At 53.4% G+C, this 23,813-nt stretch overlaps 6 protein-coding genes across 6 annotated transcripts; 3 read left to right on the top strand and 3 right to left on the bottom strand.

Moving 5' to 3' along the window:
* Window positions 1-9: 9 nt before the first annotated feature.
* On the bottom strand, window positions 10-3,017 carry J4E86_006515 (uncharacterized protein; the record flags this gene model as incomplete). Its single annotated transcript, XM_051447043.1, has 2 exons — window positions 10-2,713; window positions 2,872-3,017. The coding sequence occupies 2 exons, from the start codon at window positions 3,015-3,017 to the stop codon at window positions 10-12; spliced, it is 2,850 nt and encodes a 949-aa protein (XP_051301528.1).
* Window positions 3,018-6,683: 3,666 nt separating this feature from the next.
* On the top strand, window positions 6,684-8,509 carry J4E86_006514 (uncharacterized protein; the record flags this gene model as incomplete). Its single annotated transcript, XM_051447042.1, has 3 exons — window positions 6,684-7,119; window positions 7,171-7,257; window positions 7,314-8,509. 3 exons carry the CDS (start codon window positions 6,684-6,686, stop codon window positions 8,507-8,509), a joined length of 1,719 nt encoding a protein of 572 aa, XP_051301527.1.
* A 4,363-nt stretch (window positions 8,510-12,872) lies between these two features.
* Window positions 12,873-16,957, top strand: J4E86_006513 (uncharacterized protein; the record flags this gene model as incomplete). Its single annotated transcript, XM_051447041.1, has 3 exons — window positions 12,873-14,124; window positions 14,183-16,216; window positions 16,266-16,957. The coding sequence occupies 3 exons, from the start codon at window positions 12,873-12,875 to the stop codon at window positions 16,955-16,957; spliced, it is 3,978 nt and encodes a 1,325-aa protein (XP_051301526.1).
* Window positions 16,958-17,244: 287 nt separating this feature from the next.
* On the bottom strand, window positions 17,245-18,330 carry J4E86_006512 (uncharacterized protein; the record flags this gene model as incomplete). Its single annotated transcript, XM_051447040.1, has 1 exon — window positions 17,245-18,330. One exon carries the CDS (start codon window positions 18,328-18,330, stop codon window positions 17,245-17,247), a length of 1,086 nt encoding a protein of 361 aa, XP_051301525.1.
* A 1,513-nt stretch (window positions 18,331-19,843) lies between these two features.
* Window positions 19,844-22,444, top strand: J4E86_006511 (uncharacterized protein; the record flags this gene model as incomplete). The annotated part of the gene is made up of 1 exon (XM_051447039.1): window positions 19,844-22,444. The coding sequence occupies one exon, from the start codon at window positions 19,844-19,846 to the stop codon at window positions 22,442-22,444; it is 2,601 nt and encodes an 866-aa protein (XP_051301524.1).
* Window positions 22,445-22,519: 75 nt separating this feature from the next.
* On the bottom strand, window positions 22,520-23,723 carry J4E86_006510 (uncharacterized protein; the record flags this gene model as incomplete). Its single annotated transcript, XM_051447038.1, has 4 exons — window positions 22,520-22,966; window positions 23,016-23,258; window positions 23,322-23,616; window positions 23,668-23,723. 4 exons carry the CDS (start codon window positions 23,721-23,723, stop codon window positions 22,520-22,522), a joined length of 1,041 nt encoding a protein of 346 aa, XP_051301523.1.
* Between the last annotated feature and the right edge of the window lie 90 nt (window positions 23,724-23,813).

The raw sequence follows: 23,813 nt of genomic DNA, 5'->3' as shown, positions 1-23,813 counted from the left end.
TCTCAACGCTCAACCTCCAGCAACCACAGCCAAGCCCTCATAAATCTGCCTCCTGACCCTAGAGAACGTCGCAGCATCATTATTCCTAGGATCCAGATGACCATAAGCCCCTCCATCAATCTCAATCTGGCCAGTAGCTGTCTTCCTCACAGCTACTGTCCCATTGATGACCAACACACCCTCGCCTCTAAACTCCGCTTGCATGCCATTAGCATTCATGAGCTTCCTCAGATCGGCAAGACGAAGATCGCCGACATGGAAAGGTTGTGCGACGGATCGAACGGCGGTGGCCATGTTTGTGGGAACGACATCGAGAATGGGTGTATCGTCATTCTTGTCGCTAGATACGGGAACGGCAGGCGCGTCGAGTCGAGCCTTCTTCTTCGCGGGCGTATCTGCCTCTTCCTTGACTTCGGGCTCCAAGCTTGCAGCTGCGAGGCGACCGGTGATGGCCACGACACCCATGCCGCGGACATTCTGCCAACGGAGGTTGCGCACCATGCTGCGGCTGAGCTTAACACTCCAGGCGTTCGTATCGACACTGGCGTCGATCATCACGCCGACTGTGGGTGTGAAGACATCGATGGCGTTGGCAGAATCGGTGTTTGCGTTCAGCGCTATGCGACTGATCTCTGCGAGTTCTAGAGTCTCGCCTTCCTCGCCACCTACAAAGATCAGCTTGCGAGGCTTGATCAGTGGGATAAGCTGTTGAATCGTGCGGCGGTCGTGTAGGCCTGAAAAGTCGACAAAGGCAATGCGACACCGGATTTCCAGGGATTCCGACTCAATGACGACTTTCGATGGGCCTTCCACTTTGTCTGGATCGTCTTCTGGTTCGCTGTCTGATTCTCCGTCCTCGCCTTCTCGAGCCTCTTTGTCTTTCCGTCGTTTTTGATTGGCGTTAGCCTTGTTAGTGTCGGTGTTGTTCAGTAGGTCGTCCCACCTCCTCTTCTGGCCAACAGCGTTCTCCTTCTTGGTTCCCTCCCCACGAAGAGCTTCCCCAGCAGTGTTGTCTTCCTCTTCCGCGCGCGCAAAATCTTCGGGTCGGATCAGATCACCAAAGTCGTCCGCTCGACGCTTCTTGGCCTGGAACGGGAACATCTTCTCTTTTCCTTTCTTTCCTTGCACTTCATAGTCGTGGACGTTCTTGCGGCGTAAGAGTACGTTGACACCCAACTCCGCGTCTGTCATGACAAGCTTGTTTCGTGCATGTTGAAGGGCGACGGTCGCGTTGAGGGCTTTTCCTCGGTATCCATCACCCGAGCCTTCCGAACTCTCTGACTCGGTGGATGATCGGTCGTCGACAACATCAGCGGATGTTTCGAGCATTGCTGCATTATCACCGCCCATGGTAGTTTGCCGTTGTCTCTGGCCGGCAAGGAACTGCTGGTAAAGCGGAACCTCGTCTCCCTGGAGTGCGACTGTCCGTACAGTATTGAGCGGCGCTTGGTCGCCCGCGGCGTCGATTATGGTTGTAGAAGGGGCGTCCTGCCCTGGCGATGCATTGCGCTGGTTCCACAGTTCCCAGAGATATCGGCCGAGACCCTTCTTTTGAGCGCCCAGTTGACCAGCTCTCTCTGTGAGAATGACTAAATTCTTCTCGTCGGCCGCCAGACTTCGAATGGCATCTTTTGAGAATCCCCACTCAAGCGTCGCGTCGCTTGCCAGTATCACTCGCGGCCCATTGGCGCCTAGCATCCTAGCTACGCGGGTCTTGCGCTCAACCAGTGTGATATGTTTGAAGTCGAACGGGACCCTGGCGCGGTCTTCCTCTTTGCCGCTTTTGTTCCTCCGATCTTGATCCGCAGCGCTGGCTTCAAACTCCTTCACGATGCCCTCCTCCATCCATTCCAACATACTGCGTACGTATCGCATTGTTGCACCCCCCGTTCGACTCGCAAGATAGACTTTTGCGCTTTGTAGTGAGCCGCCCCCTTCCGCGTTTGTTGCCTCCCGCTCCCATGTTTCTTCGAGAAGATATGCCAGTTCCAGTATCCGAGCACTTGAGTCTGAGGGGATCAAGACGGTTCCACCCTTGGCCACTGTGTCTTGAATCATCTCGAGGAGGGCTTCATCTCGCTTGTTGGGCGATCTAGCCACCTTGACCATACTGGTGTTTTTGCTGCTGCAGATCAAGGCAGTTGGACGACGCAACTGCTCCAGAACTTCCGAGCCACCAGTGCCAGGCCCTCCGAGCCACGCAGCTCCGGAGAGGACATGTTCCCTAGCTTGGTTCCAGTCGACGGCATATACGACCGACTCCATCCCATGCTGTATATGCCATATTGAACCTCCCAACGTGTGTCCAGCGCTGTATGCGGTAATGGTGAGACCATTGAGCGGAGGCGAATGCGGCGAAGGGATGGGCTGATGCGGTTGAGAATATCGAAGGGGATTGATACGGGCGAAGTAATCGGCAATCTCTTGCGATGTAGGCGCCTGGAGAAGAATGTTGGGATTCTTTCCACCCGTGAGCGCCGAGGAGAAGGAGTATGCGGACTCACTGAGAGCTTCGGCGGGGATGATGGACGAGGCGAGCGGCGTGGATTCGTACAAGTCTTGTAGCAGCGTTCGGCCGAGCGATATGACGGGGTTTGTCGCGTAGACGGGGATTCGCGTGAACAGAGGGAAGTTCTTGCAGCAGTGGACGTAGGCTCCGAGATGCGCAGTAGTCGCGTGAGTAAGCAGGATGAATGAGAGGGTGGGGACATGTCTGCAGTATCTGAATTAGTCATCGTGTATGTATGGTGCATTGCTATATAGCGACTTTGCTACCCGCTGCCAGTGCTTCCCAGGCGCGTGTAGCATATATGAACAGCCCATACTTCAGCTGTGCTCCACATCGCGTTCGCGGCGAGATCAAGGACCTACCTCTCTATCTCTTTGAGCTTCTCTACACTGAAATCTTCATCCCAGCCAACATCGATCAAAATTTGTATGCCTCCATCGAACTCCAGCAATGACTGCGACGCGGGTGAGGAGCTCTGTGCGCCCAGTAGGGGCGTGAAGTTGAACATAGTTGCAGCCGCTACTCAGTGTGATTTAGGCGACTCTAAGTCTCTGTACGCATGGTGCTCGCACGCTGGTTGATATGGTGAGGCGGTGATGTTGTCTCGTTAGTTGATGCTTGAGCAGTGACAACATGGCCGAACGCGTCTAAGCGCGTCGGAGCTCGGGGACCAATTGATCCGCGCGTCTGATCCCAGATCACGTGAACATTACCACCCTGCTGTCCGTACCACGAAAAGGCACCACGAGCGACGTATCGCCTACCTCATAACAATTTGCAACGTGGGCGATACAAGCTGCTGTTTTTGGAGCTACGACACAATACCTGCTGCGGCAGAGCTCGTCAATCACCTAGGTAAGCCCGAAACACATCCACCCAACCCTCGCAGCACCACCTGCCGTTAGAAGCATTTCTACACCCACATCGTTTCCGTCTACTGGGTTTGTTTTGGTGTGGTTCATTAGCTCCTGCCTATGTATGTATGCAACTTTTACTGCAGGTCAACCCTAGAAGAGTCAAGCAGGCCCCGCCGCATACGTGTTCGCAGACAGCGGCAACAAACAGTCCCGTACTTTTCGAATTTAGTCGATCACCCGCCCGCGCCTGCATCCGCTGGGAAATCTAGGGAGCCGTGGGTTCCTTATGGTAAGCAAACATGCACTGTATCGGCCAGGTAGAAGTCTTGTGACGGCGTTACGAGGCACACCGAACACTATCAGGATATAATTGTGAGTAGCAACTCGGAATCTTCGTATGAGGCTGCAAATGAAGTCGCGTTAGCACCCAAGGCGGAACTTCGGAACGAGACCGGCATGCAAAGCACTCAGCCCGCGCCACAAACATGCAGGAGTCGCACTGCGCATTCAACAAACCTCATCCTGGCTCATGTACAGCAGACACGGGTGGCCTCCAGGGCAAGAACACGTCTGATCATCTCCTGATATTGTACCCACGCAAGTACCGGACAAGACGTCATGACAGATGTCAAACGGAATGGTCGGTGGTTTTCACGAACCGTTCATGGAACCCTTGATACTACTACTGCGAGTCGCCCAACTCCAGACCAGACCTGTCTTGATCATGGCTCAACACTTGCTGCATATGCAGCCGTCTGCACCTGTTGTCTGCGTCAACAGTGTTGGCGAATGGGACGGGAAGTGACCCCGCAGCCAAAGCACGCAGCTAAGGTCCTTATGCAAGTCATTCGCCTGTCCCCTTCGGCTGCATACGTCCGTCATTTTCGTTACGCAAAAACGGGCTAATCACGGTCAGCCATCGGGGCGCCGCTATCACCACGCAGGGACAATTGTCTGACCCATCTTTCTTGAGTTCATCTGATCTCTGTGTCGGTTGTCAGAATACTGTGCAACGAGTCGTGTGCTACGTCATGCACTCGTCGAGACGGGCATTTACTTTAGAGAAGACCACTGCTGATTCCAAATTGGGGACGGTAAGATCGAGAATGGAAACTAGGCTCCACCTTGCGATGAGACGGCGGGTCCGAGACATGATACTTTTCATCGAATCATGCCAAATGAGGAGCTTCGACAACTTGATTCACGGTCATCTGCCGGTGATGGGTCTAGGCACTTGCGAGCGGTTGTCGAAGAACGCCGTAGCATGCTGCCCAAATCACATTTCGACGCGACTCAAGACTGCAAAAACCTTGGTCCTTCAGAGCATGCCTGACCATCTCGTCACGCAAGGAGAGGCGGCTTGTTATCGGGCTCTGCACTCGAGTCCGTCAAAGCTTTCGGCTGGGACCGAAGTCAGGGTACTGCGGAAACCCGCCCTGGAGCCAGCTTTGGGAGCGTGCCTTTGTGCCCGTCGTCCCGCTCCGGCCGCAAAGTAACCAGATCCTCAGCACGCAGGGAAGTCCACCGTGCGACACCACGGTTTCGAAAGCACGAAGTTCAAAAAGCGGAAGCCCTTGCTTGAAAATTGACATCTATACTGCTTGCGAAAAAAATGCCCAACCCAACGACAAAATATTGCAGTGCTCTGATCGCGACCTGCTGATAGGCTTACCAATTGCGGGGAGGGTGTATGCGAGCTTATGACATCTCAAACAAACTTTGGCCGGCCGTTAATCGCTGGACCTACCAGACGCTGCTGTCATTATTGTGATGATCTCCAGGCCTCGCAATCCCTGACGTGCCAGGTGTGGCTTGATGCTGGAAACACTCGATGCGGCCTGGTCGGGATGTCAGCATGTTAAGATCGTCTTGCCGGCTGCGCTCAATAACTCTCTATAACCAGATGACAAGGTCCGATTCGACCGGATCGCAAAGGTGGAGAAGTAGTGTCGTCAGGTCACACACACAAGACATCGCGGAGATGTAGCACGATGGGCTGGGCATCCTAGCGTGGGGCTGATTATCGGCTAGGGGCGCCTCAAGTATCGCGTACCGACTAGCCATTTGCGTGCGCGGCCGTGAAATGATGGCGTTTGTGTGGTGATGATGGATAGCACATGGAGCAATTCAAATACATGGCGAACCGAATCTGATTGTCAGCGATTGAGCGATCAAAGTAGTGCATCGCCGGGAAAGGTGTCCTACGGCGTTTGCACAAGACCTGCTGCTGATCCTGAATTGTCCGCCTTGAGCTGAAGACGGTGCAGCCAACGAGATCTGAGGAGTGGCTAGGCCTGCGAACCAAGATATGAAGCCGCTCGAAAGCGATTCATGCACCATTCGATACATACACTAGGAACATCACGTTTCAATGCTCCACGAGGTTTACAGCCTCCAGACGACTTAGCGCTCACACCGGCGACTGTTCACGAAGCCAACTGCAGCCCTCGCTACGTCTTGGGTTGTCGTCAACACTGTCCTTCGCCTGCCCGGTGCTTCAAATCGAGCGTCGGCCTACTCACTGTTTTAAGTCGACGGCGGCCCAGGGCGATGGTTACAGCGGGACCAGTGGACTCGTTCTAGGATTATCCTCCATTACCATCATTAGAGGCGAATTGGTGTCGTCGCTGCGACGCTACTTGAACACACTATATCCTCTCGCCTTTACCTTGCTGCGCAACCCGGTTCGAAGCTATCCACGCTGCACTTAATACCTAGCGACAAATCCCACTCGTTCAAGCAGATCTCCTCTCACACACTTTCTGTCGCTTCTCCGCAAGCCCACGCTACTCACAACCCCCCTGGGTGTACGACATCGACATCGACCGCTTACCCTGTTGCAATTCCAACATAACTGGCTTTCGCCCACCCCTGCTCTCGCACCGGGTCTGTGTTCAGCTCAGCCGTTCATCTCGGAACGACGCAGTTTTGCCGTTAGTTCCACCCAGATCCTATTGGACGTTCCGCGGACGCCCACGACTCGCTAAAGACGCATTCCCCCGCTCTCACGCAACCTACCGTGCGATCGCTCGAGGCATCAGGAGCGGACCGCTTGGACCCCTCTGCGACACTCTGCTCTACTCTCGTTGGAACAGCTGCTGCGTCGTTCTACCACTTGTACTATTCTGCTTAGCATTGAACGGCAGAAGTACAAGACACCCCCTGGTTGCCACTCGTTGCTTTGAATCGTGCTCGGCTCCGACGCATCTAGAGGAACATCACTCTTTCGTGTTACCACTCGCGCGCAGAACGGACTGGACATCCAATGCGCGCTTCTTCCCACCAGTAGTCCAACAACCTTCCCAACTCTGGCTCGAATGATCTCGACCGTTTCCTTCGGCCCTTCGCCGCCAGGCGCTCGCAACCGCTTGAGCACAAGCTCATCGCCCCAGCCCTCCATGTCGTCCGCTAGCGACTCCCCGTTTACCACTCCCAACTTCGATTCGAACATATTTAGCCCGTCGGAATCACAATCAGAGGAGCGATCAGATGTACGAACGGGTTCCCTCGAAGTAGTGCCCAAGGTGGAAGAGACGGAACTTCAGTTGGCCGATGTCAAGGAAGAGGCGTCTCCGGAAGACACGCCCATCTCCCCAACCGAACCTGTACGGATTCGCCGCGCCCGCGGCCGACCCAGGATACACCCTCCTCGCTCACCTACCACTCTTGCTAAGCAAGCAAAAGCCCGATCGAAGACGGGGTGCACGACATGTCGGAAAAGGAAGAAGAAGTGCGACGAGACCAAGCCATTCTGTAATTGTGCCCCGGCATCGTGGTCATGAAATAGGTACTAATGCTGTCCAGGCTTGTCGTGTCAGAAGAACAACATCCATTGCGAAGGCTACAAGCCCGTCGAAATATGGAAGAGCGGCAAGGAACGGGCCGCAGAAGGTATGTGATCTTGCTTGTTTGCTTTTTGGTAGTGGGCCAAGCTAACCATCCAACAGCTCGGAAGCGAAGTTCGGATGTCAAGTTCGACCTCCCGCCTCTCATGGAAGGTGTCGAGAATGATCTTGACCGTCAGCTTTTGCAACATTTCTCCAGCAGAGCGAGTGCTGTTCTAACGTTACACGGGGACAAGTCGTCGAACCCCTTCACCAAGATCCTCCTGCCTATGGCGCTCCAACACGAAGGCCTGATGCACTCCGTGCTGTGCCTTTCGGCTTCCCACATGTACTCGGTCACTCCATTACAGGAGTACGAGGACAGACAGGTCTTTCACCGGGGCAAGGCTTTGCAGCTTCTCAAGCACGACATCGAACGGCAAAAAGCTGGTGAAGGTGGTGTCATGGTCTATGAGGACTCTAACGTTGCTCAGATATTACTGCACCTTCTGCATTCCATCTGCGATGGTAACACCTCCGGCGAATACCGGATGCACATGATTGCAGCAAAACAGATCGCGATGACACAGAAGTCTTCTAACCCGGAGTTCCAGACACTGTTCGACGAGTTTTTCTACTACCACTGGATCGCCAGTCAGATCACATCCCTTGACGGCACCGAGGTCCCCATGATGGACGACTTCAACCTCCCTTTCAAGATCAGCCCGGAGACCGCGGGATTGATCGGTGTTTCTGACGGACTCTTCGGCTTCATATCCAAGATCAGCAACCTGCGACGAAAAATACGCAGTCGCATTGATGACAAAGAGGAGCCTGTCATGGACTACGAGGCATTGCTCGCCGCCCACGCCATCGACGCCGGCCTTCGCGGATGGGTATGCCCCCATCCACCCGGATCTCCGCGCTACACCATCTCGATGCTCTATCGCCAGGCAACATGGGTCTATCTCTACCGCACAACGAAAGACTCGAAACCACATCCATTCATCAAGAGCGCTGTCGACGACGGCATCCGATACATCAACGAACTGCCAGCGGAAGGGTGGGTTCAAAGTAACGTTTTACTTCCCCTGTTCTTAATCGGGTGCGCGGCATTCGAGGAAGAGCAACGTGTGGAGATCAACCGGGCGTTCAACGGCCTCATTGCTTGCACAGGCCTAGGCAACATCGGCTTCGCGAAAGAAGTCGTCGACCAGGTCTGGGAGCTGATGTCATCCCCCGACCCAGAGGTGCAAAAGGAGAGCTGGGATTGGGAGAGGCTGATAAAACTCCGGGGCTGGGACTTTCTCGCTACGTGAGCCCTGCAGGACGCACGAAAGAGTTTTTCTTTGCCAACACTCGGATTGTGAACGTTCCGCATGGGATCTTCACTCACCAATTTCGGCTCATCACCATAGGAGAGTCGTTATCACGTCGCTTGTTGGCTTGGTCGGCGTGGGACTCGGGTCCTTGCGCACGGCTCTCATGGCGATGCCACAACGTCGGCATGTGGAGGTACAACACGACCTTTGAGGTTCAGACTTGGCATTTAGGGTTCCTTATTCAATCGGTGTTTCTACGGGCGCAAAAAGGAGTCATGATATCTGGTGGGTCGTCGGAGGGCGGTTTACAAGGCTCGGACCGGCAACGACGCACTACGGCCTTACGATTAGGTTGCATTGGCTGGGTGTGCTCCCGACGGTATTGTGTTATTGGTATGGGAAAACGGCACTGCATGTCTTCGCATTTACTTCGGATTGGATTTTTCATGGGGCACAGTTTTGTTCTTGGCAATGTTTTGTCTCGCACACAGCCCGTGTGTTCAGCCGGGCGGCGTTTGGCTTTGGGCGGTGCATGTCAGATCGCGATGCACTCAACCCTGCATGGGCTAGGCATGCTCGTACACATGGCATTGCAGCACTTGTTGAAATAGGTCCGATAGCAGGCCGGCATTCTCTTATTTCTCAGTACGATGACGACACGTATATATGCAGGTAGCCTCACGGCACAGAAATGCACGCTGGTACCCACTCCGCTCACAGAGCTCTCATGGCAACGTCGCAGGGAACGCATGGCTTAATGGGCGATCACGATCTGCCTCGGTGATAAGGTGAGGAGCTATAGTGCGGCGCTGGTGCACACGGTAACCGTAAGCACCAACCGTGCCACAGCATCTAGATTCCTGCGGGCACGTTCTTCCTCCAATCCGCTTACCAGCAATCAAACGCTTTGGCGAGCTTCCTCCGCGACCTCGTTGGAGCGAACTCGTCGCCTGGCGTTGCTGTGGGATTCATGACTCGAGCGCGCAGCATGCAGCCGCAACTCAGAAAGTCCATGTGCATGTAACCGGGCGATGATTATCAACATCTTTTCAGAAGCGAGTAAAGTAAGCATCCACAATAAGAAGAGTAATCCTTCATCGCACTGCCGGAGCCCACTGTAAAGCGACACAAGCCGTTAGGCAGATCGGCCCAGGGTACTAGGTTCAAAAAACGGCATGCGTGGGGTGTTGTCGCACATCTCTGTTTCGCGGCTTGGGAGGGCGGTTACGGTTACGTTCGTCTGGCCCAAACCCGCATCCGATGGGACCGGTACACTTTCCCCAGCGGCGCAATGACGAACGTTGATACCAGCTATGCGGATTCAACAGCGACAAAGCAGGAAAGCCACGGCACGCCATCGGTCCTTCTGACCTGGACGATCTGGAATGCAACCCCCCACGCTTCTTAGGCAGAGTTGGGGGGTATAATCCGAAAGGCCCGGTGGAAGGGTCTGAATATATAGCCTGATTCGAGGGAACGCGCCGTCGGTACCTGACACTAGGTCTCAATGGATGGACGAGAGGAGCAGAGAGCTTGGTCCTGAGACGATGCCGATTTCTTTTCATGGTTCAGTGTAGGACCGATGTCGTGAAATCTTGCGCGACGTTGCGCACATGGCCTGACACCCAACCGCGTGGGTTACTCAACGTCACAGATCGAGGGTATACGTAGTCACACACGCAAGGCGAATATCGAGAGGGCAATTTCTGACACCTTCCGTCATCTATTCCAGCCTGACCCGATGTCCCCTACAACCACATGACCCCAGCGATAAGCCCGGGGACGACAATAGGGTTACAGCAGCTACCCGTTGACTCCAGAATTCAGAGTCTAGAGCCATCAGACCGTTCGCATCTGAGTCGTAAATAGGTCTCTGATTATTTCCGAGGCCACCCACCGATCTACCTTCCACTTACTCACTTGGTGATGTACTGTATTCATCTTACCGGTACATACCGGATCTGGGAACGTACTTCGCATATAGCTGTCGTCTGAACATGGATATAAGTCCGACCCTGAGGGATACATGCGCGACTCGCGATGCAACACAAAAGCCATGAACCACTACTCGTACGATGGTGCCTGCATATGCAACCTGCATGGAACGTCCTTCATCCTGATAATGCCGGTGAAAATGCCAGATTTCGGGGTGCATCACTGGTTTCGTGGGATGTAGACGTCAAACCCTACACCGTTATTCGCGAAGAATCTCACACCGATGTCAGCGCAGCTAGCTGGACCCAGTCCACGAGGCAGGACGCGCGTGGCGGTTGACGCAAGCCATCAATATTCCCAGTCTAGTCGGCGTAGGATAACGTGATTGCTTGTCCATGCGAACTAGATGTCCGGATAGGGTCATATGCAGCCTTGTTGGCTGACGTCCTTCAACGGACCTGCAGCTGACACGAAGAGCGAGGTTGTGTCAGCATTCCACGGCATCGCGTGGCTTTCGGCCATCAAAGCCGCCCATGGCGAGTGTCAGATAGAAAGTAGGGCATTCACTAGGATGCAGCTTGTTGTCGTGAATCGGAAAGCGGCAGGGTGCCAGGTGGTGATGGGTGTAAGATATCCACTATGCAAAAGCTGGTTAATGGCCAAGGGCGTGATATGTGCCTCATGGCGATCATATGAGCCGCAAAACCGTTGCGACAAGCGACGGCGTCGTAAGTGAAGGCTGTCAATAATCGTGGAATGGAGGTGGTGGCGTGCCAGTGACAGGCTTGGAAGCAACGTCCGGCGCGCCAAAACTTTAGGATTCAAATCTTTCTGCCCAACGCGCTGCCTATACGGATTCGACATTTGACAATATTGTGGCTGTCCAAAAAGCGAAATATCCTCAGAACGCACCCATAAAGCTCAAGACATCATTGGTGATCCTACGTATGTAGAGATTCGGCATTAGAAGCCGTAGTCTCGGTCTTAGTACACATTGGAGAAGCAAGATGGTACATCTCCCGCTGTCTTCGCACCTGCATTCCATCAAGACGACAAGATCTGGGACTAGCCGGTCCGTTGGCGCATCTCCGCGCATTGCAAACTTGGAAACGACAGCGGATTTATTTACCGTCCGCAAATCAGGCCTTCAAGATCGATGTGAATAATGGGTTGGTGGAACTTCCTTGGAATGCAACTCGGAAAGTTGGCCCTGCCCAATAGGACGCCGCATCGAGCGAAATACAAAAGGGTGTTCCGACGCAAGACACAGGGGGCAGCTGTCAATTGCAGACTCCCGAGGCTGTTCTGCTTTCTTTATCCAGGTGGATACCATTCTTTCTGGAGATCGAACAATCCTCCCGCTGCCGCTACTGATTCCGCAAACTTTGTTGCTGGCCCACTCGTCGCCGAAAGCTAGATATGAGATTTCGGAAGCGATGTGGAGTTCACTCGTAATCGGGCCGTGAGACGCAGCCCCTCGCTCAGGTAGGGAGGCCGTCCCGAATCTTTATCGTGTGAAGAGTCTCGCGTAAGGCGTGGTACGTATCGAGGTACGTACTGTCGGTAAGTGAACAGTGGCTCTCAGCGTCTCACGCGTATACTATCGAAGTCTATCGTTCACACTGAATCGGGTTTTGCTCGGTAATCACTCTTTTGGCCCTGGCTCTATATCTCATACGGGGTTCCACATGTTCAAGGCCGTCCGCGTTTTAGATCACCTGCATCCTCGATGTCTTCTAATGCGGGGTGGTTGGCATCACCGGGCCCTCCGAAGCAGACGCGCACTATCGAGAGGTCCTCCGAGGAGCCAGCACCACGCAATGCAACGAACTGTAGAACAGAGAGGAGGCCTAACCAACACAAACCCTGAGCAATCGCCTCGGAGTCTATATTTGTACCCTTTCTACTGGATGTTCGAAGGTTTGATTGGCAGCGTCGTTTATTTTGCTTGCTCAAATTCCATTTGCATAAGGATGCATCTCGCGCAGGATTCCGCTACCCAAGATTGGCAAGTTAGCTGGAACGCTGCTCATCCGAACTGGGGTTTTGCCCGCCCCCGGTCTGAACAGCTCTGCGAGGTTGAACCCTCTTCCATGCTGTCAGCCGTAGCCATGCTCGTCGAACAACACCACTTCTTCGCGATGTGAGTTGCTAACATACTGCAAGCCATCGAATTGGTTTTGCAAGTGAAAAAGAAGGAGCTGCGAACTATAGAAAAGTAAGAATGAGACCTGTAGGAGAAGCGTCCGGCCAAGCCCCTGCATGCAGGTCGGCTGGCAAGCGAGGCGGGCGTGTTTGAACAACGTCGTATCGCGCCAAAGAATCTCCGTCTTGACATGTGAGCGGCGACTGAAGAAATCCATGCGCGCTGCGCGCTTCATCCTTTGCGTCTGCATCATCATGAACATTTAACCAAACCCCAGGTATGGAGTCACTAGAGACGATGGAGCCAGGGCCTATGCAGGGAAACGAGGAAGGGCGACCCTCGGCGTCAGCTGGCGCTCCGCCCGGCCCCAAAGAAGAAGCGGCACCTGCAACAGCACTCCGCGGAGACTCCACAAGTACCGATCTCAGCGACAACCACGGCATCTCATTGCGCGCAGTTGACCCAGTTTCTGTGCGATTGGAACACCTCACAGTTTCAGTCGATGAATCGCCGACTGCTCTCGCTCGCGCCTTCTCCAAGAAGAAGGCGTCACCAGAGACCAACCATGTCAAGACTATACTTGACGACATTTCGGCGGACATGCCGAGTGGAAGCCTCACAGCCATAATAGGCGGAAGCGGAAGCGGAAAGACATCGTTACTCAACTCCATGAGTGGACGTTTGGCAGTAGGAAACCGACTTGCCACTTCAGGAAGGACCCTATTCAACGGTAGCGAGGATGTATCCGGCATCAGGAGCGCATATGTTATACAGCAAGATATCCTTCTGCCGACGTTGACTGTCCGAGAGACTCTGACGTATGCTGCCCAACTGCGACTACCCTCTTCTGTTGACGCAAAAGAGAGGAAGCAGCTGGTTGAAGAAGTCATCTTGGAGCTGAGCTTGAAAGAAGCTGCAGACACCAGGATCGGTAACAACGCGCACAAGGGCTGCAGTGGTGGAGAGAAGAGGAGGACGAGTATTGGCGTCCAGCTCTTATCAAATCCTTCGCTTTTGTGGCTGGATGAGCCGACCACTGGATTAGACTCAACAAGCGCCCACCAGGTGGTGAAAACCCTCCAGACTCTTGCTCGAAAAGGACGGACCATCATCGTCACCATCCATCAACCGCGTTCTGAGATCTGGGATCTTTTCGACAATGTCATCCTCCTATCACGGGGCAGTCCTGCGTATGCTGGCAGCGCAAAAGACTGCCTTCCGTATTTTGCTAAGCTTGGTCATGAAATGCCTCCGTTTACAAATCCAGCGGAGTATCTCATCGACGTTGTCAGTGTCGACAATCGGAGTGTGGAAGCAGAGAAGGCGGCTCAGGATCGAGTCGGTCGCGTGATAGAAGCATGGAGGTCTCATTGCAGCAGTAGCCTTCAAGAGAAGCCTGAAGCACCAGCTCCGGCCACTACGATGACGCACGACCAACGAAAGAAGCAACGTGCCAGTAAAACATCACTCATGCAGCAGACTCGCGTACTGACCGCACGAACTTGGACTGTGACGATTCGTGACCCAATGGGTAAGACGTTCAATATGAGCTCTATAGATCGAACGCACGCTGACTTGGTTGATCCTAGGCTTGTTTGGAAGTCTTGTCGAAGCCATCGGTATGGCGGTTATCACAGGGTGGATCTTCTTACAGCTCGATGGCTCACTATCTGGTATACGATCCCGACAAGGAGCATTGTACAATGCAGCGGCGCTGCAGGGCTATCTAATCTTGCTCTACGAGACATATCGACTTACGACCGACATCCAACTCTTCGACGAAGAGGCACGACAAGGTGTCGTCAGCATACCAGCCTTTCTCATCTCCAGACGACTAGCCAGAATTCTGCTCGAGGATGTACCAGTGCCTCTCATCTTCTCATTGATCTACTACTTCTTCTGCGGATTTCGCGCGGACGGAGGCCAGTTTCTCACGTTCTTCGGTATCATACTATTACACCAGTATATTGCCGTATGCTTCGCTATGACCTGTGTCGCGTGCTCAAGACACTTCGCTGGAGCGAGTTTGGTGGCTAATCTAGCCTATACCTTGCAGTCTATGGCTTGCGGTTACTTTATCCAGTCGAACACGATCCCCATCTATGTACGCTGGACGAAGTGGACAGCCTATGTCTTCTACGCTTTTGGAGCATTATGCGCCAACGAATTCTCAGGCTCTTTCTACGATTGTCCATACGAGGGCGGACGGTCAAACCCAGCCTGCAAAGAGTACGACGGAGAGTTCATCATGGACTCTCTTGGCTTCCCAAATAACTGGGTTTGGAGGCCTATACTTGCTCTTCTCGGGTTCGCCATCGCCTTCTATGTTGGAGCGGGAGTTTTGCTCAAGTTCTGGAACGCCGAGATCGCCATGGCTCGTGCCAGGCCGTCAAACATGGACGCCTCTGCTGGCAAAGAAAAGATGAGCGAGCGTGTGGCAGATAATGTCCGGACGATCGACATCCGTTTAGAGGGCTATGGAATGGACGTGGAGAAACGGTCACTACGGAAGCGCTGGACCAAGAATATCATCAAGCCTCTTACCGCCGACTTCTTCCCTGGATCGCTGAACGTCATCATGGGACCTTCGGGCAGCGGGAAGACTTCTCTGCTAAACAGCATGGCGATGAGACTCAAAGACAACACATCCACGCGGTACAAGCAGTACGGTACCATGAGCTACAACGGCCTCATCCCGGCTAAAGAGGTCGTCCACTCCATCTGTTCTTTCGTGACCCAGGATGACGACGCACTGCTGGCGTCGCTGACAGTGCGCGAGACGCTTCGTTATGCAGCCGGTCTACGACTTCCGAAGTGGATGTCGAAAGAGCAAAAGATCCAGAAAGCTGAGGAGATCTTGCTGAAGATGGGCCTCAAAGACTGTGCGGACAATCTCATAGGCAACGATCTTGTCAAAGGCATCAGTGGTGGCGAGAAGCGCCGAGTGACGATCGCTGTGCAGGTACTCACAGAACCTAGAGTACTGTTGCTTGATGAGCCTTTGTCGGGATTGGATGCGTTCACGGCACTGTCCATCGTGGACGTACTTCGTGGTCTAGCACAAGAAGGTCGCACACTCATCGTCACCATCCACCAACCTCGTAGCGATCTTTTCGCGCATTTTGGTAACATTCTGCTCCTGGCCCGTGGCGGACATCCCATCTATGCCGGCCCTGCCGACAACATGTTAGGCCATTTCGCCAACTTGGGCTACGAATGTCCTCGTCACGTCAACCCAGCGGATTTTGCTCTCGATTTGATCACTGTTGACCTTCAGCATGAGAGACGTGAGGCCGCCAGTCGGAAGAAGGTACGCAAGTTGGTCGAGTCGTGGAACGCTGATGTCTACCCTGTCGCTCGAACTGGGTCAATAACTACGCCGGCTGAGCTGGGAAGTATGGCACGAGAACCATCGTCTTTCGCCGCAGCATATTCGATTCTGATCCGGCGTGCGACGAAGAACATGTTCCGGCAGCCAGACATTCTGATCGCGCGCGTCATGCAAGTTGTCGGATTGGGTATCGTGCTTGCGCTCTACTTCGCACCGTTGAAGACCGACTACGAATACGTGCAAAATAGGATGGGATTCCTTGTTGAGATCGCCCCGCTCTACTTCGTCGGCAGTATGTAGCCTTCCTTCCCATATCCTCTTACCATGCTAACCTCAGTCAGTGCTCAACAACATCGCCGTCTACCCAATCGAGAGAGACGTCTTCTACCGCGACTACGACGACCGCATCTACGGCGTCGAAGCCTTCTTCCTGACCTACATCTCCATCACCACGCCCTTCGAAATCATAAGCTGCCTCGTCTTCTCCGTCCTCGCTGTGTTTGCCGTTGGTCTAGAACGCAACGCGCAAACGTACTTCATCATCACCTTCAACGCCTTCTGCATCACCAGCTGCGGCGAGAGTCTCGGTATCGCTTTCAACACGCTCTTCACCCATACTGGCTTCTCAGTGAACTGCATGTCGGTTTTCCTGAGTGTTGCGCAGGTCATGGGTGGTGTGTTGTCGCTCGACGTTCCAGACTTTTTGCAGGCATGGAATCATCTTTCGCCTGTGAAGTGGGCTGTTGGCAATATGGCGCCGTATACGCTACGTGGCCTGGAGTTCACGTGTGAAGACTGGCAGAAGGTGAATGGGCAGTGTCCGATCCAAACTGGAGAGCAGGTGCTGGACTTGTACAAACTGAACAAGAACCCGGAGATGAACCTCATGGCTCTGGGGATTTGCGCTATCGTTTATCGGTTTCTTGCCTATGTGGTTCTGAAGATGGTGAAGGAACGCTGGATAAACAAGCTATGGAGAAAGTTGGGTGGCGGTAAGAAGGAGCAGGCGAATCCGGCACCGTCGTCAGCATAGTTGATGTGCGCTTATGCATTACGACATTAAAAAGTGGCTCGAGAATTGATTCACCAAGATTTATAAACATGTTCATACACCGTTCACTCATTCGTTGTTAAAGATAGTTAAAGTGATGCAGTATGATCAACATCATCCAGTAACAACAAATAAACCCAGCGCCTATCATGCATGCAAAAGAACACTAGACTATCACAAGCCGCAATTCATGCCAGCAGCGAGAAAACCACAAGGACTGCCAAGTCTAGAAGACTTCTTCGGCACCATACAAAACACCCAATCAGCGTCTAGAGACGGTGGCCCCAAAGATGAAGGCTGTTACCGTTCCCCCTGTTTCTCGTATTGTCCCAACCAGCATCCTTCATGGTCAAAACCCTAGAAACAGCATCGTTATACTTGAAAGTCTGACCCTTCTCCCACAAACCGTTACCCAACTCAATACACTCCGTAACCGCACAGTGCTCCAACTCGTCTTCCGGCGTGCCATCGTTGCAGATCTGGATGAGGCGGTTGAGGCCGGTGGTACTAGCCGCAGCAAGCGGTTCCAACGGCAGTGTTGAGCCAGGAGAAAGCCAAGGGCAGAGATTGCCCGTGATGCGATAGAAGATTGTGTGTTCGGCCGACTCGACGAGCATGACTCCAGGGGGGATGCCGCCAGCGATCTGGCCGACGTCTTGCTGCGCAGGCTGGTTTGGGTGTCCGTGGTTTCCGTCATGGAACATGGGTGCGGGGCGGAAGTGCTGGGCGCCTGCCATACCAGGAGCCACCATGCCAGGCATCATACCGCCGCCCATCATCATACCAGGCATGACTCCACCAACAACCCCACCCATGGCAGGTACATTACCGAAAGCGAGACCGCCTCCCGCCCATAGAGGCGCTGCTGGAGCGAATGGAGGCACGACGCCGGCGATAGCGCCTGGAGGAGGCGGTGGGAACGGTACACCGCCCGCGTGTAATCCAAAGCCTATACCGTGATGAGCACCTGGAAGAAAGTTGCCCGCACTGATAGGAGCAAGTGGACCGCCAGCAGGTCCCATGTATCCGCCCATCATGCCGCCCATCATAAAGGGGTCCATGACGCCGACAGGTGGGAAGACGGGTGGAAACGCACCTATACCGACACCACCGAATGGTGGAGGGACGCCGTATGCTGGTCCGCCGATGCCGATGCCGATTCCGAGGGGTGGGCCGTAGACGGGGGCGTGTTGCTGTTCTACGACGACTTGAGCGCCACCTGCGGGTACGCCGGGATGGTGAGCTGGTGGTGCAGGACCGGCGTTATAAGGAGGAGGAGGTGGTTCGCGGTTGATGTTGGGGTTGTTACCGACGTTGGCGAGCCAGGGTTGACCTACGGGAGGGCCAGCAGCCATCGGTGAGCAAGACTACTGTGTGAAATAGAGAGCGGAGGGTGGCAGCTGGTGTCAGGATGAGCTGGCAGATGTGATGGCTCTGATTTGAGACACCTAAGAGATATAGCAACAGAGAGAGGAAGCGAGAGGATGAGGGAAAGAACAGAAATGTATACAAGCCTGGGTCTTCCATTTATATGTATATGTGTAGTGTTGAGGCTGCGTTCGATGGTCTGGAGATGCGTGAAGTTGGGAGTGTTGGATGTTACGAACAGCGGAGGGTTCACATAGTATTGCGGTAGTTCAATGTGCCCATCAATGGGGGCGGTCGCCGGGTGTGATGAGGAGGGAGGTATGTTTGAGTGGCGAACACGTCAATACATCGCCATTGACCATCTTGCGCAAACAAGTCAGCGACCTACGCAGACACTCTTCAAGACAGCTGCGCGCATGATGATAAAGGAAACACTGTGAATCTCAGCGAAAGCTGTGATGTGACCTGGAGTTCGCAGTGGACGCCGATGGAAAAGCAACATGGAAGGGGTGAACAGGAGAAACGGAGAATCGTGATAAGTTCCTCTCGCCCTGAAGCAAGCCGGCGCTTGTCTATTTACATGGCAGCGAGGGAGTGATAGCGCTGAGGTTAGAGCTGCGACACAATCTCAAGGTCGCGAGCGGCATCATGGCGGCCAAAGAACGCTAGCATCGGACATCGGCGTCCACGGGTACCGAGCGGCCGTCGGCACGTGACCTTCGGCTCCAAGTGCGCTCCCCCATGGCAGCCCAGCGCCAGCTTCCCGGCGTCCGCAATGCCTCCCACCTTTGCGCTCAACTATGCTGCTTGTTCCAGCTATATCCATCACCTGCGTCCTATGATCAGACATGCGACACATCCATCCGCCCTAGACCGAATAGCTCGCGATCGCCTAGCGAAATGACACCGTCCGTGAACCTACCGATACCACCGAGCTGTGGCGGCCGACATCGAACACGACGCGAGCTCGTATGGTGAAACTTTCAACAAACATGATCAGTATATGATACGAAGCGATGAAATGCTGGTACCGAAGTAAACGAGAGTTATGGGAGACATCTGCTGCCGCATGTCGGATTAGCTGATCCAGTACCACATTTTCGGGCAGGAGGACACTGGCATTCAATGTCGACCACCGGCGTCTAACCAGCTACGCTAATGTCAGGCCCACTACACGAGCCATTAGGCGATAACAAGAGGCCGGCTCAGATAATCTGATCATTTCTAGAGATAGAGTAGTGCTTCAAAATATTACTGGTCGATTTTATCAGCATCGGCATTCATTCAGACTAACCCTCACGATACCGGTATCTCGGCTTCTCTATCGGCCTGCTAACATATCCCAGGAACAAACTGCGGAGTGCGGAGTAATCATACCAATATCTCCGCAAAACCCACTAACACCTAGGGCACACGTAGGTACCTTGTCTACTTAATCATTAACTCTGGCTATCTTCAAGTCTACCACATTCGATCGAGGGACGATTATTTCACCGCAAGATGTATGTCTCCATCACGGTCTGGACAGGCTTGCTATACACCTTGACGCAGGTACATGCATCATCACAGACCCTGGCGAATCGGCCATGGCTAGATCCAACACTGCCAAACGAACAGCGATTGCAACTTTTCCTCGACCAGTTGAGCAACACCCAGAAATATGCTATGGTACAAGGCGATACCGAGCTCGATGACAACGGAACTGGAGTCAACCCTTGCATAGGACACATCTCTGGCAATGAGACTCTCGGGGTACCCTCAATTTGCATGGGAGATGGCCCAGCTGGGGTTGGAAACAACTTAAACAACGTCACCGCCTTCCCTGCCCCAATTGCCGCCGCGGCTTCGTGGAATACTACCCTCGAGTACGCTTACGGACAAGCATTAGCCCAAGAGCATATGGCAAAGGGCCGCAATGTCGTTCTCTCACCGACTATCAACATCCTCCGGTCGCCACTATGGGCCCGCGCAGCCGAGACCTTCTCAGAAGATCCATGGTTGACCTCTCGAATGGCCGTGGCGGGTGTCCTCGGCGTCCAGAGTCAAGGAGCTTTAGCTTGTCCCAAGCATCTTGCTGGGTACAATCAAGACACTAATAGATTCGGAGTGGGTCCTGATTGGGATACCATTGACGTCCACATCGACGAGCGGGTTCTGCACGAGCTTTACCTGCCTGCTTTCAAGGCGTCTGTTCAAGAGGCAGATGCCGCTTCTATAATGTGTTCCTACAACAAGCTGAATGGATTTTTCGCTTGCGAAAACGACTGGCTTCTGAACACTACATTGAGACAAGAGTGGGGGTTTCAAGGTTTCGTTGTCGCTGATTGGTACTTCTCCACACGAAGCACGGTTGGCGCCGTAATGGCTGGCTTAGATATCAGCATGCCTGGAGGTTCTCTCGAGGATTCATACGGATTCCCAGCCTACTACGGTGACCTTCTGGTCGAGGCTGTCGAGAACGGAACCATACCAGCCTCGCGCATCGACGATATGGTTGCAAGAACGTGGCGATATATGTTCAAGCTTGGAATGGTCGACAATCCAGTTACTGGAGATGCGGAGTCGGTGGCAAGAACACAATCCCACCTTGATCTGGCTCAGAAGATGGCAGAGGATGGCTCCGTCCTTCTCAAGAATGATAACTACACGCTACCTCTTTCACGACAGAAGTACAGGCATGTTGCCGTCTATGGTGTTGACGGGACCAACCAAAGCCAGGTCACGGAGAACCACGGAGGCTTCGTGATCGACACGACAATGGTAGTGCAGTCGCCTTTCGACGCATTGAAGCAGCGAGCTGGCAAAGAAGGCAACATGACAGTCACTTATGCTGAGGCCTATCCTGGTACCGGGCAATTTCCGACGGTGCCTTCTAGCATGTTCGTTGACGGTGGTCTGAATGTCACATACTACACGACTACAGACTTCTCTGGACCTATCAACCAAACCGACTTTGTACCTAACATCACCTCAGCCTCATTCCCCAAGGAGCTCTGGGTATCATGGCCCCAGGTGTTTTCCTGCGTCTATGAAGGCACTTTCAAAGCTAACACAACCGGGATGTACCATTTCTCCCTAACCGGCCAAGGAGATGCCATACTTTACATCAACGGACAAGTCATCGCCAACATGTCGAAAGCGAACTTTGGAAACACCATCCAAGGTATCGCAAACTTGACAGCAGGAGATGAGGTTTCTTTGGCCCTTAACTATTCCATGGGCTACTCGCTGTCCACCGGCGCATACGGCATCACACTGGGAGTCGATGTAGGCAACGAAGCAAGAGACGAAGAAGCAACTTCACTTGCAGAAAAGGCTGATATCAGCATTATCTTCGCGTCCGATAGGCATTCCGAAGGTGTTGATAGCAACATTGGTCTTTCTCTCCCCGGCGACCAGGACGCAGTCATCTCTCGGATCGCCAAACGTTCGAAGAAGACAGTGGTAATCCTCAACACCAACTCGGCCATTCTCATGCCCTGGATCGATGAGGTCGATGCCGTGATGCAGTCCTGGTATGGAGGCCAGCAGATTGGCCCGGCGCTTGAAAGACTGCTGTTTGGGGATGTCAGTCCGAGCGGCAAAATACCGGTGACGTTCCCCAAGACACTGGATGACGCTATCAAGATCACGTCAGACCTGATCGTACCCTATGAAGAGGGGCTGAACGTTGGATACAGGTGGTACGACGAGCACAAAGTCGATCCGCTATTTCCATTCGGCCATGGACTCACATACTCGACGTTTGAGCTTGGCAGTCTCGCTGTGCATCTCGCAAACTCTACTGCCACATCTGGCTCTGAGCGCATCATTTGTACTGCGACTTTGACAAACACTGGCGCCGTCTCTGCGTCGGAAGTGGTTCAGCTTTACGTGTCCTATCCGGAGGCAGCGCGTGAGCCTCCCAAGCTGCTCAAAGCATTTGCTAAAGTGCACCTCGGGGCAGGTCAGAGTACAGATGTTCTTCTGGAGGTGCTTATGGATGATTTGAGGATCTGGTCCGAGCAGAAGAAAGACTGGGATTTTGTACATGGCGAGTATGGCTTCCTTGTCGGATTCTCGGCGAGCGATATCAAGCTAGAGGGAAAGATGGTTCTTTAAATAGGCTATGATCAATAGTGTTCAAATATACAGTAGTGTCGCAAACTATTGATTACGAGATGATACCAGCGGCATTCAGGTTTGTGACAAGAATGCGCCCTGGCCAATATTAAACCCAGCGTTGGCGAATAGGAAGGCCCAGGCTTCGTCGTCTACAAAGTCAATATTAAAGGTTGACGCGTCTTCAGACGCAGAATCAAAGGTGGTCTGATCATTGTACGCTGGAGTGATATCAGGCCTCTGCGTAGTCTGCGCATGGGTGGGCGCAGGTTGGTGGGTCGTAGGGTTCGCGGCTGCGGCGTGCGTTGCGGGTATGGCAGGTATGTGCGAAAGCGAAGATGTATGGCGCGCCTGCATTGCTTCGTGCTGAGTGGAAACATTGCGCAAAAACGCTGCTTGCAATGCGCAGCTTGTGCTGGTAGGCGCTTGAAGTTTCTCGAATACTGTCGCAGCATTGCGAATGCTATCCAGCGCTGGCATTTCCATCTCGGACCGGATATATGATGGTGCTGAAAGTAAGAGCTATATTCGACGTAAGTAGTTGGCTTTACTAAGGTGAGTTATTAAATACCTTGATGAGGAATACTGCGGCATAGGCGATCATGACATGCACACTGTCCTGAGCGAAGTACAGTAGTTGAGATGCCGAAGTTTCAGAAACGAGTTTAAGCATGTCAAGCGCGCTTGAGTAGCTGTTCCAGATAGCTTCTGTATCGACAGAAGTCACAATATCCTTCAGTTTGATGGATGCGCGTAGTGAGGAAGTGTATAAGAGTAGCCGCGCGTAGCTGCCGTAGAACGGGATCAGAAATGACTAAGAAATGGTGGGCGAAGTCAGTACGCTTCTCGCATCAGTTCGTGCATGGATATTACTTACATGACAGTCCTCGCCTCGCTCAGATACTTTCCCAGTCCACCTCTTTTGCCAATTCACAATTTCTGCATCAACCATACGTAGCGTAGACCGATAGCGCGACGCTTCATGCCGTTGCTGTTGAGCATATTGTGTCGTCATCATCTCGAAGTGGGTGGAGGTGATAACGCGAAGCGATACAAATGCGCAAAGTAGCCGGTCGTTGGCCATTTCAAGAGGATGTAGATACCAGCTGCTTACTGACTCTAGATAGTTGCTCCTTTCGATCATCCATGGCTTGCCGGTCTGCAAACTGATGCTGTACACATGTCAGTATCATGTGATAAGATCGATACCACCCTATTCCTACCTTCGGTCATAGACAAACAGCACCAGCCATGTTCTTTCTATGTTTCTAAATTGCATCGCCCGGTGATCAGACATGTTCTCTGGAGGTCTCATACCGTCACTCCCCAGGTGATGCCAACCAAGCTCGATGGCCATCCTGATGGCGTA

This window comes from Alternaria arbusti, assembly GCF_024043155.1.
Source record: "Alternaria arbusti strain BMP 1465 chromosome Unknown scaffold_8, whole genome shotgun sequence".
Taxonomy (NCBI): domain Eukaryota; kingdom Fungi; phylum Ascomycota; class Dothideomycetes; order Pleosporales; family Pleosporaceae; genus Alternaria; species Alternaria arbusti.
This window is presented reverse-complemented; position numbering and strand designations above follow the sequence as displayed.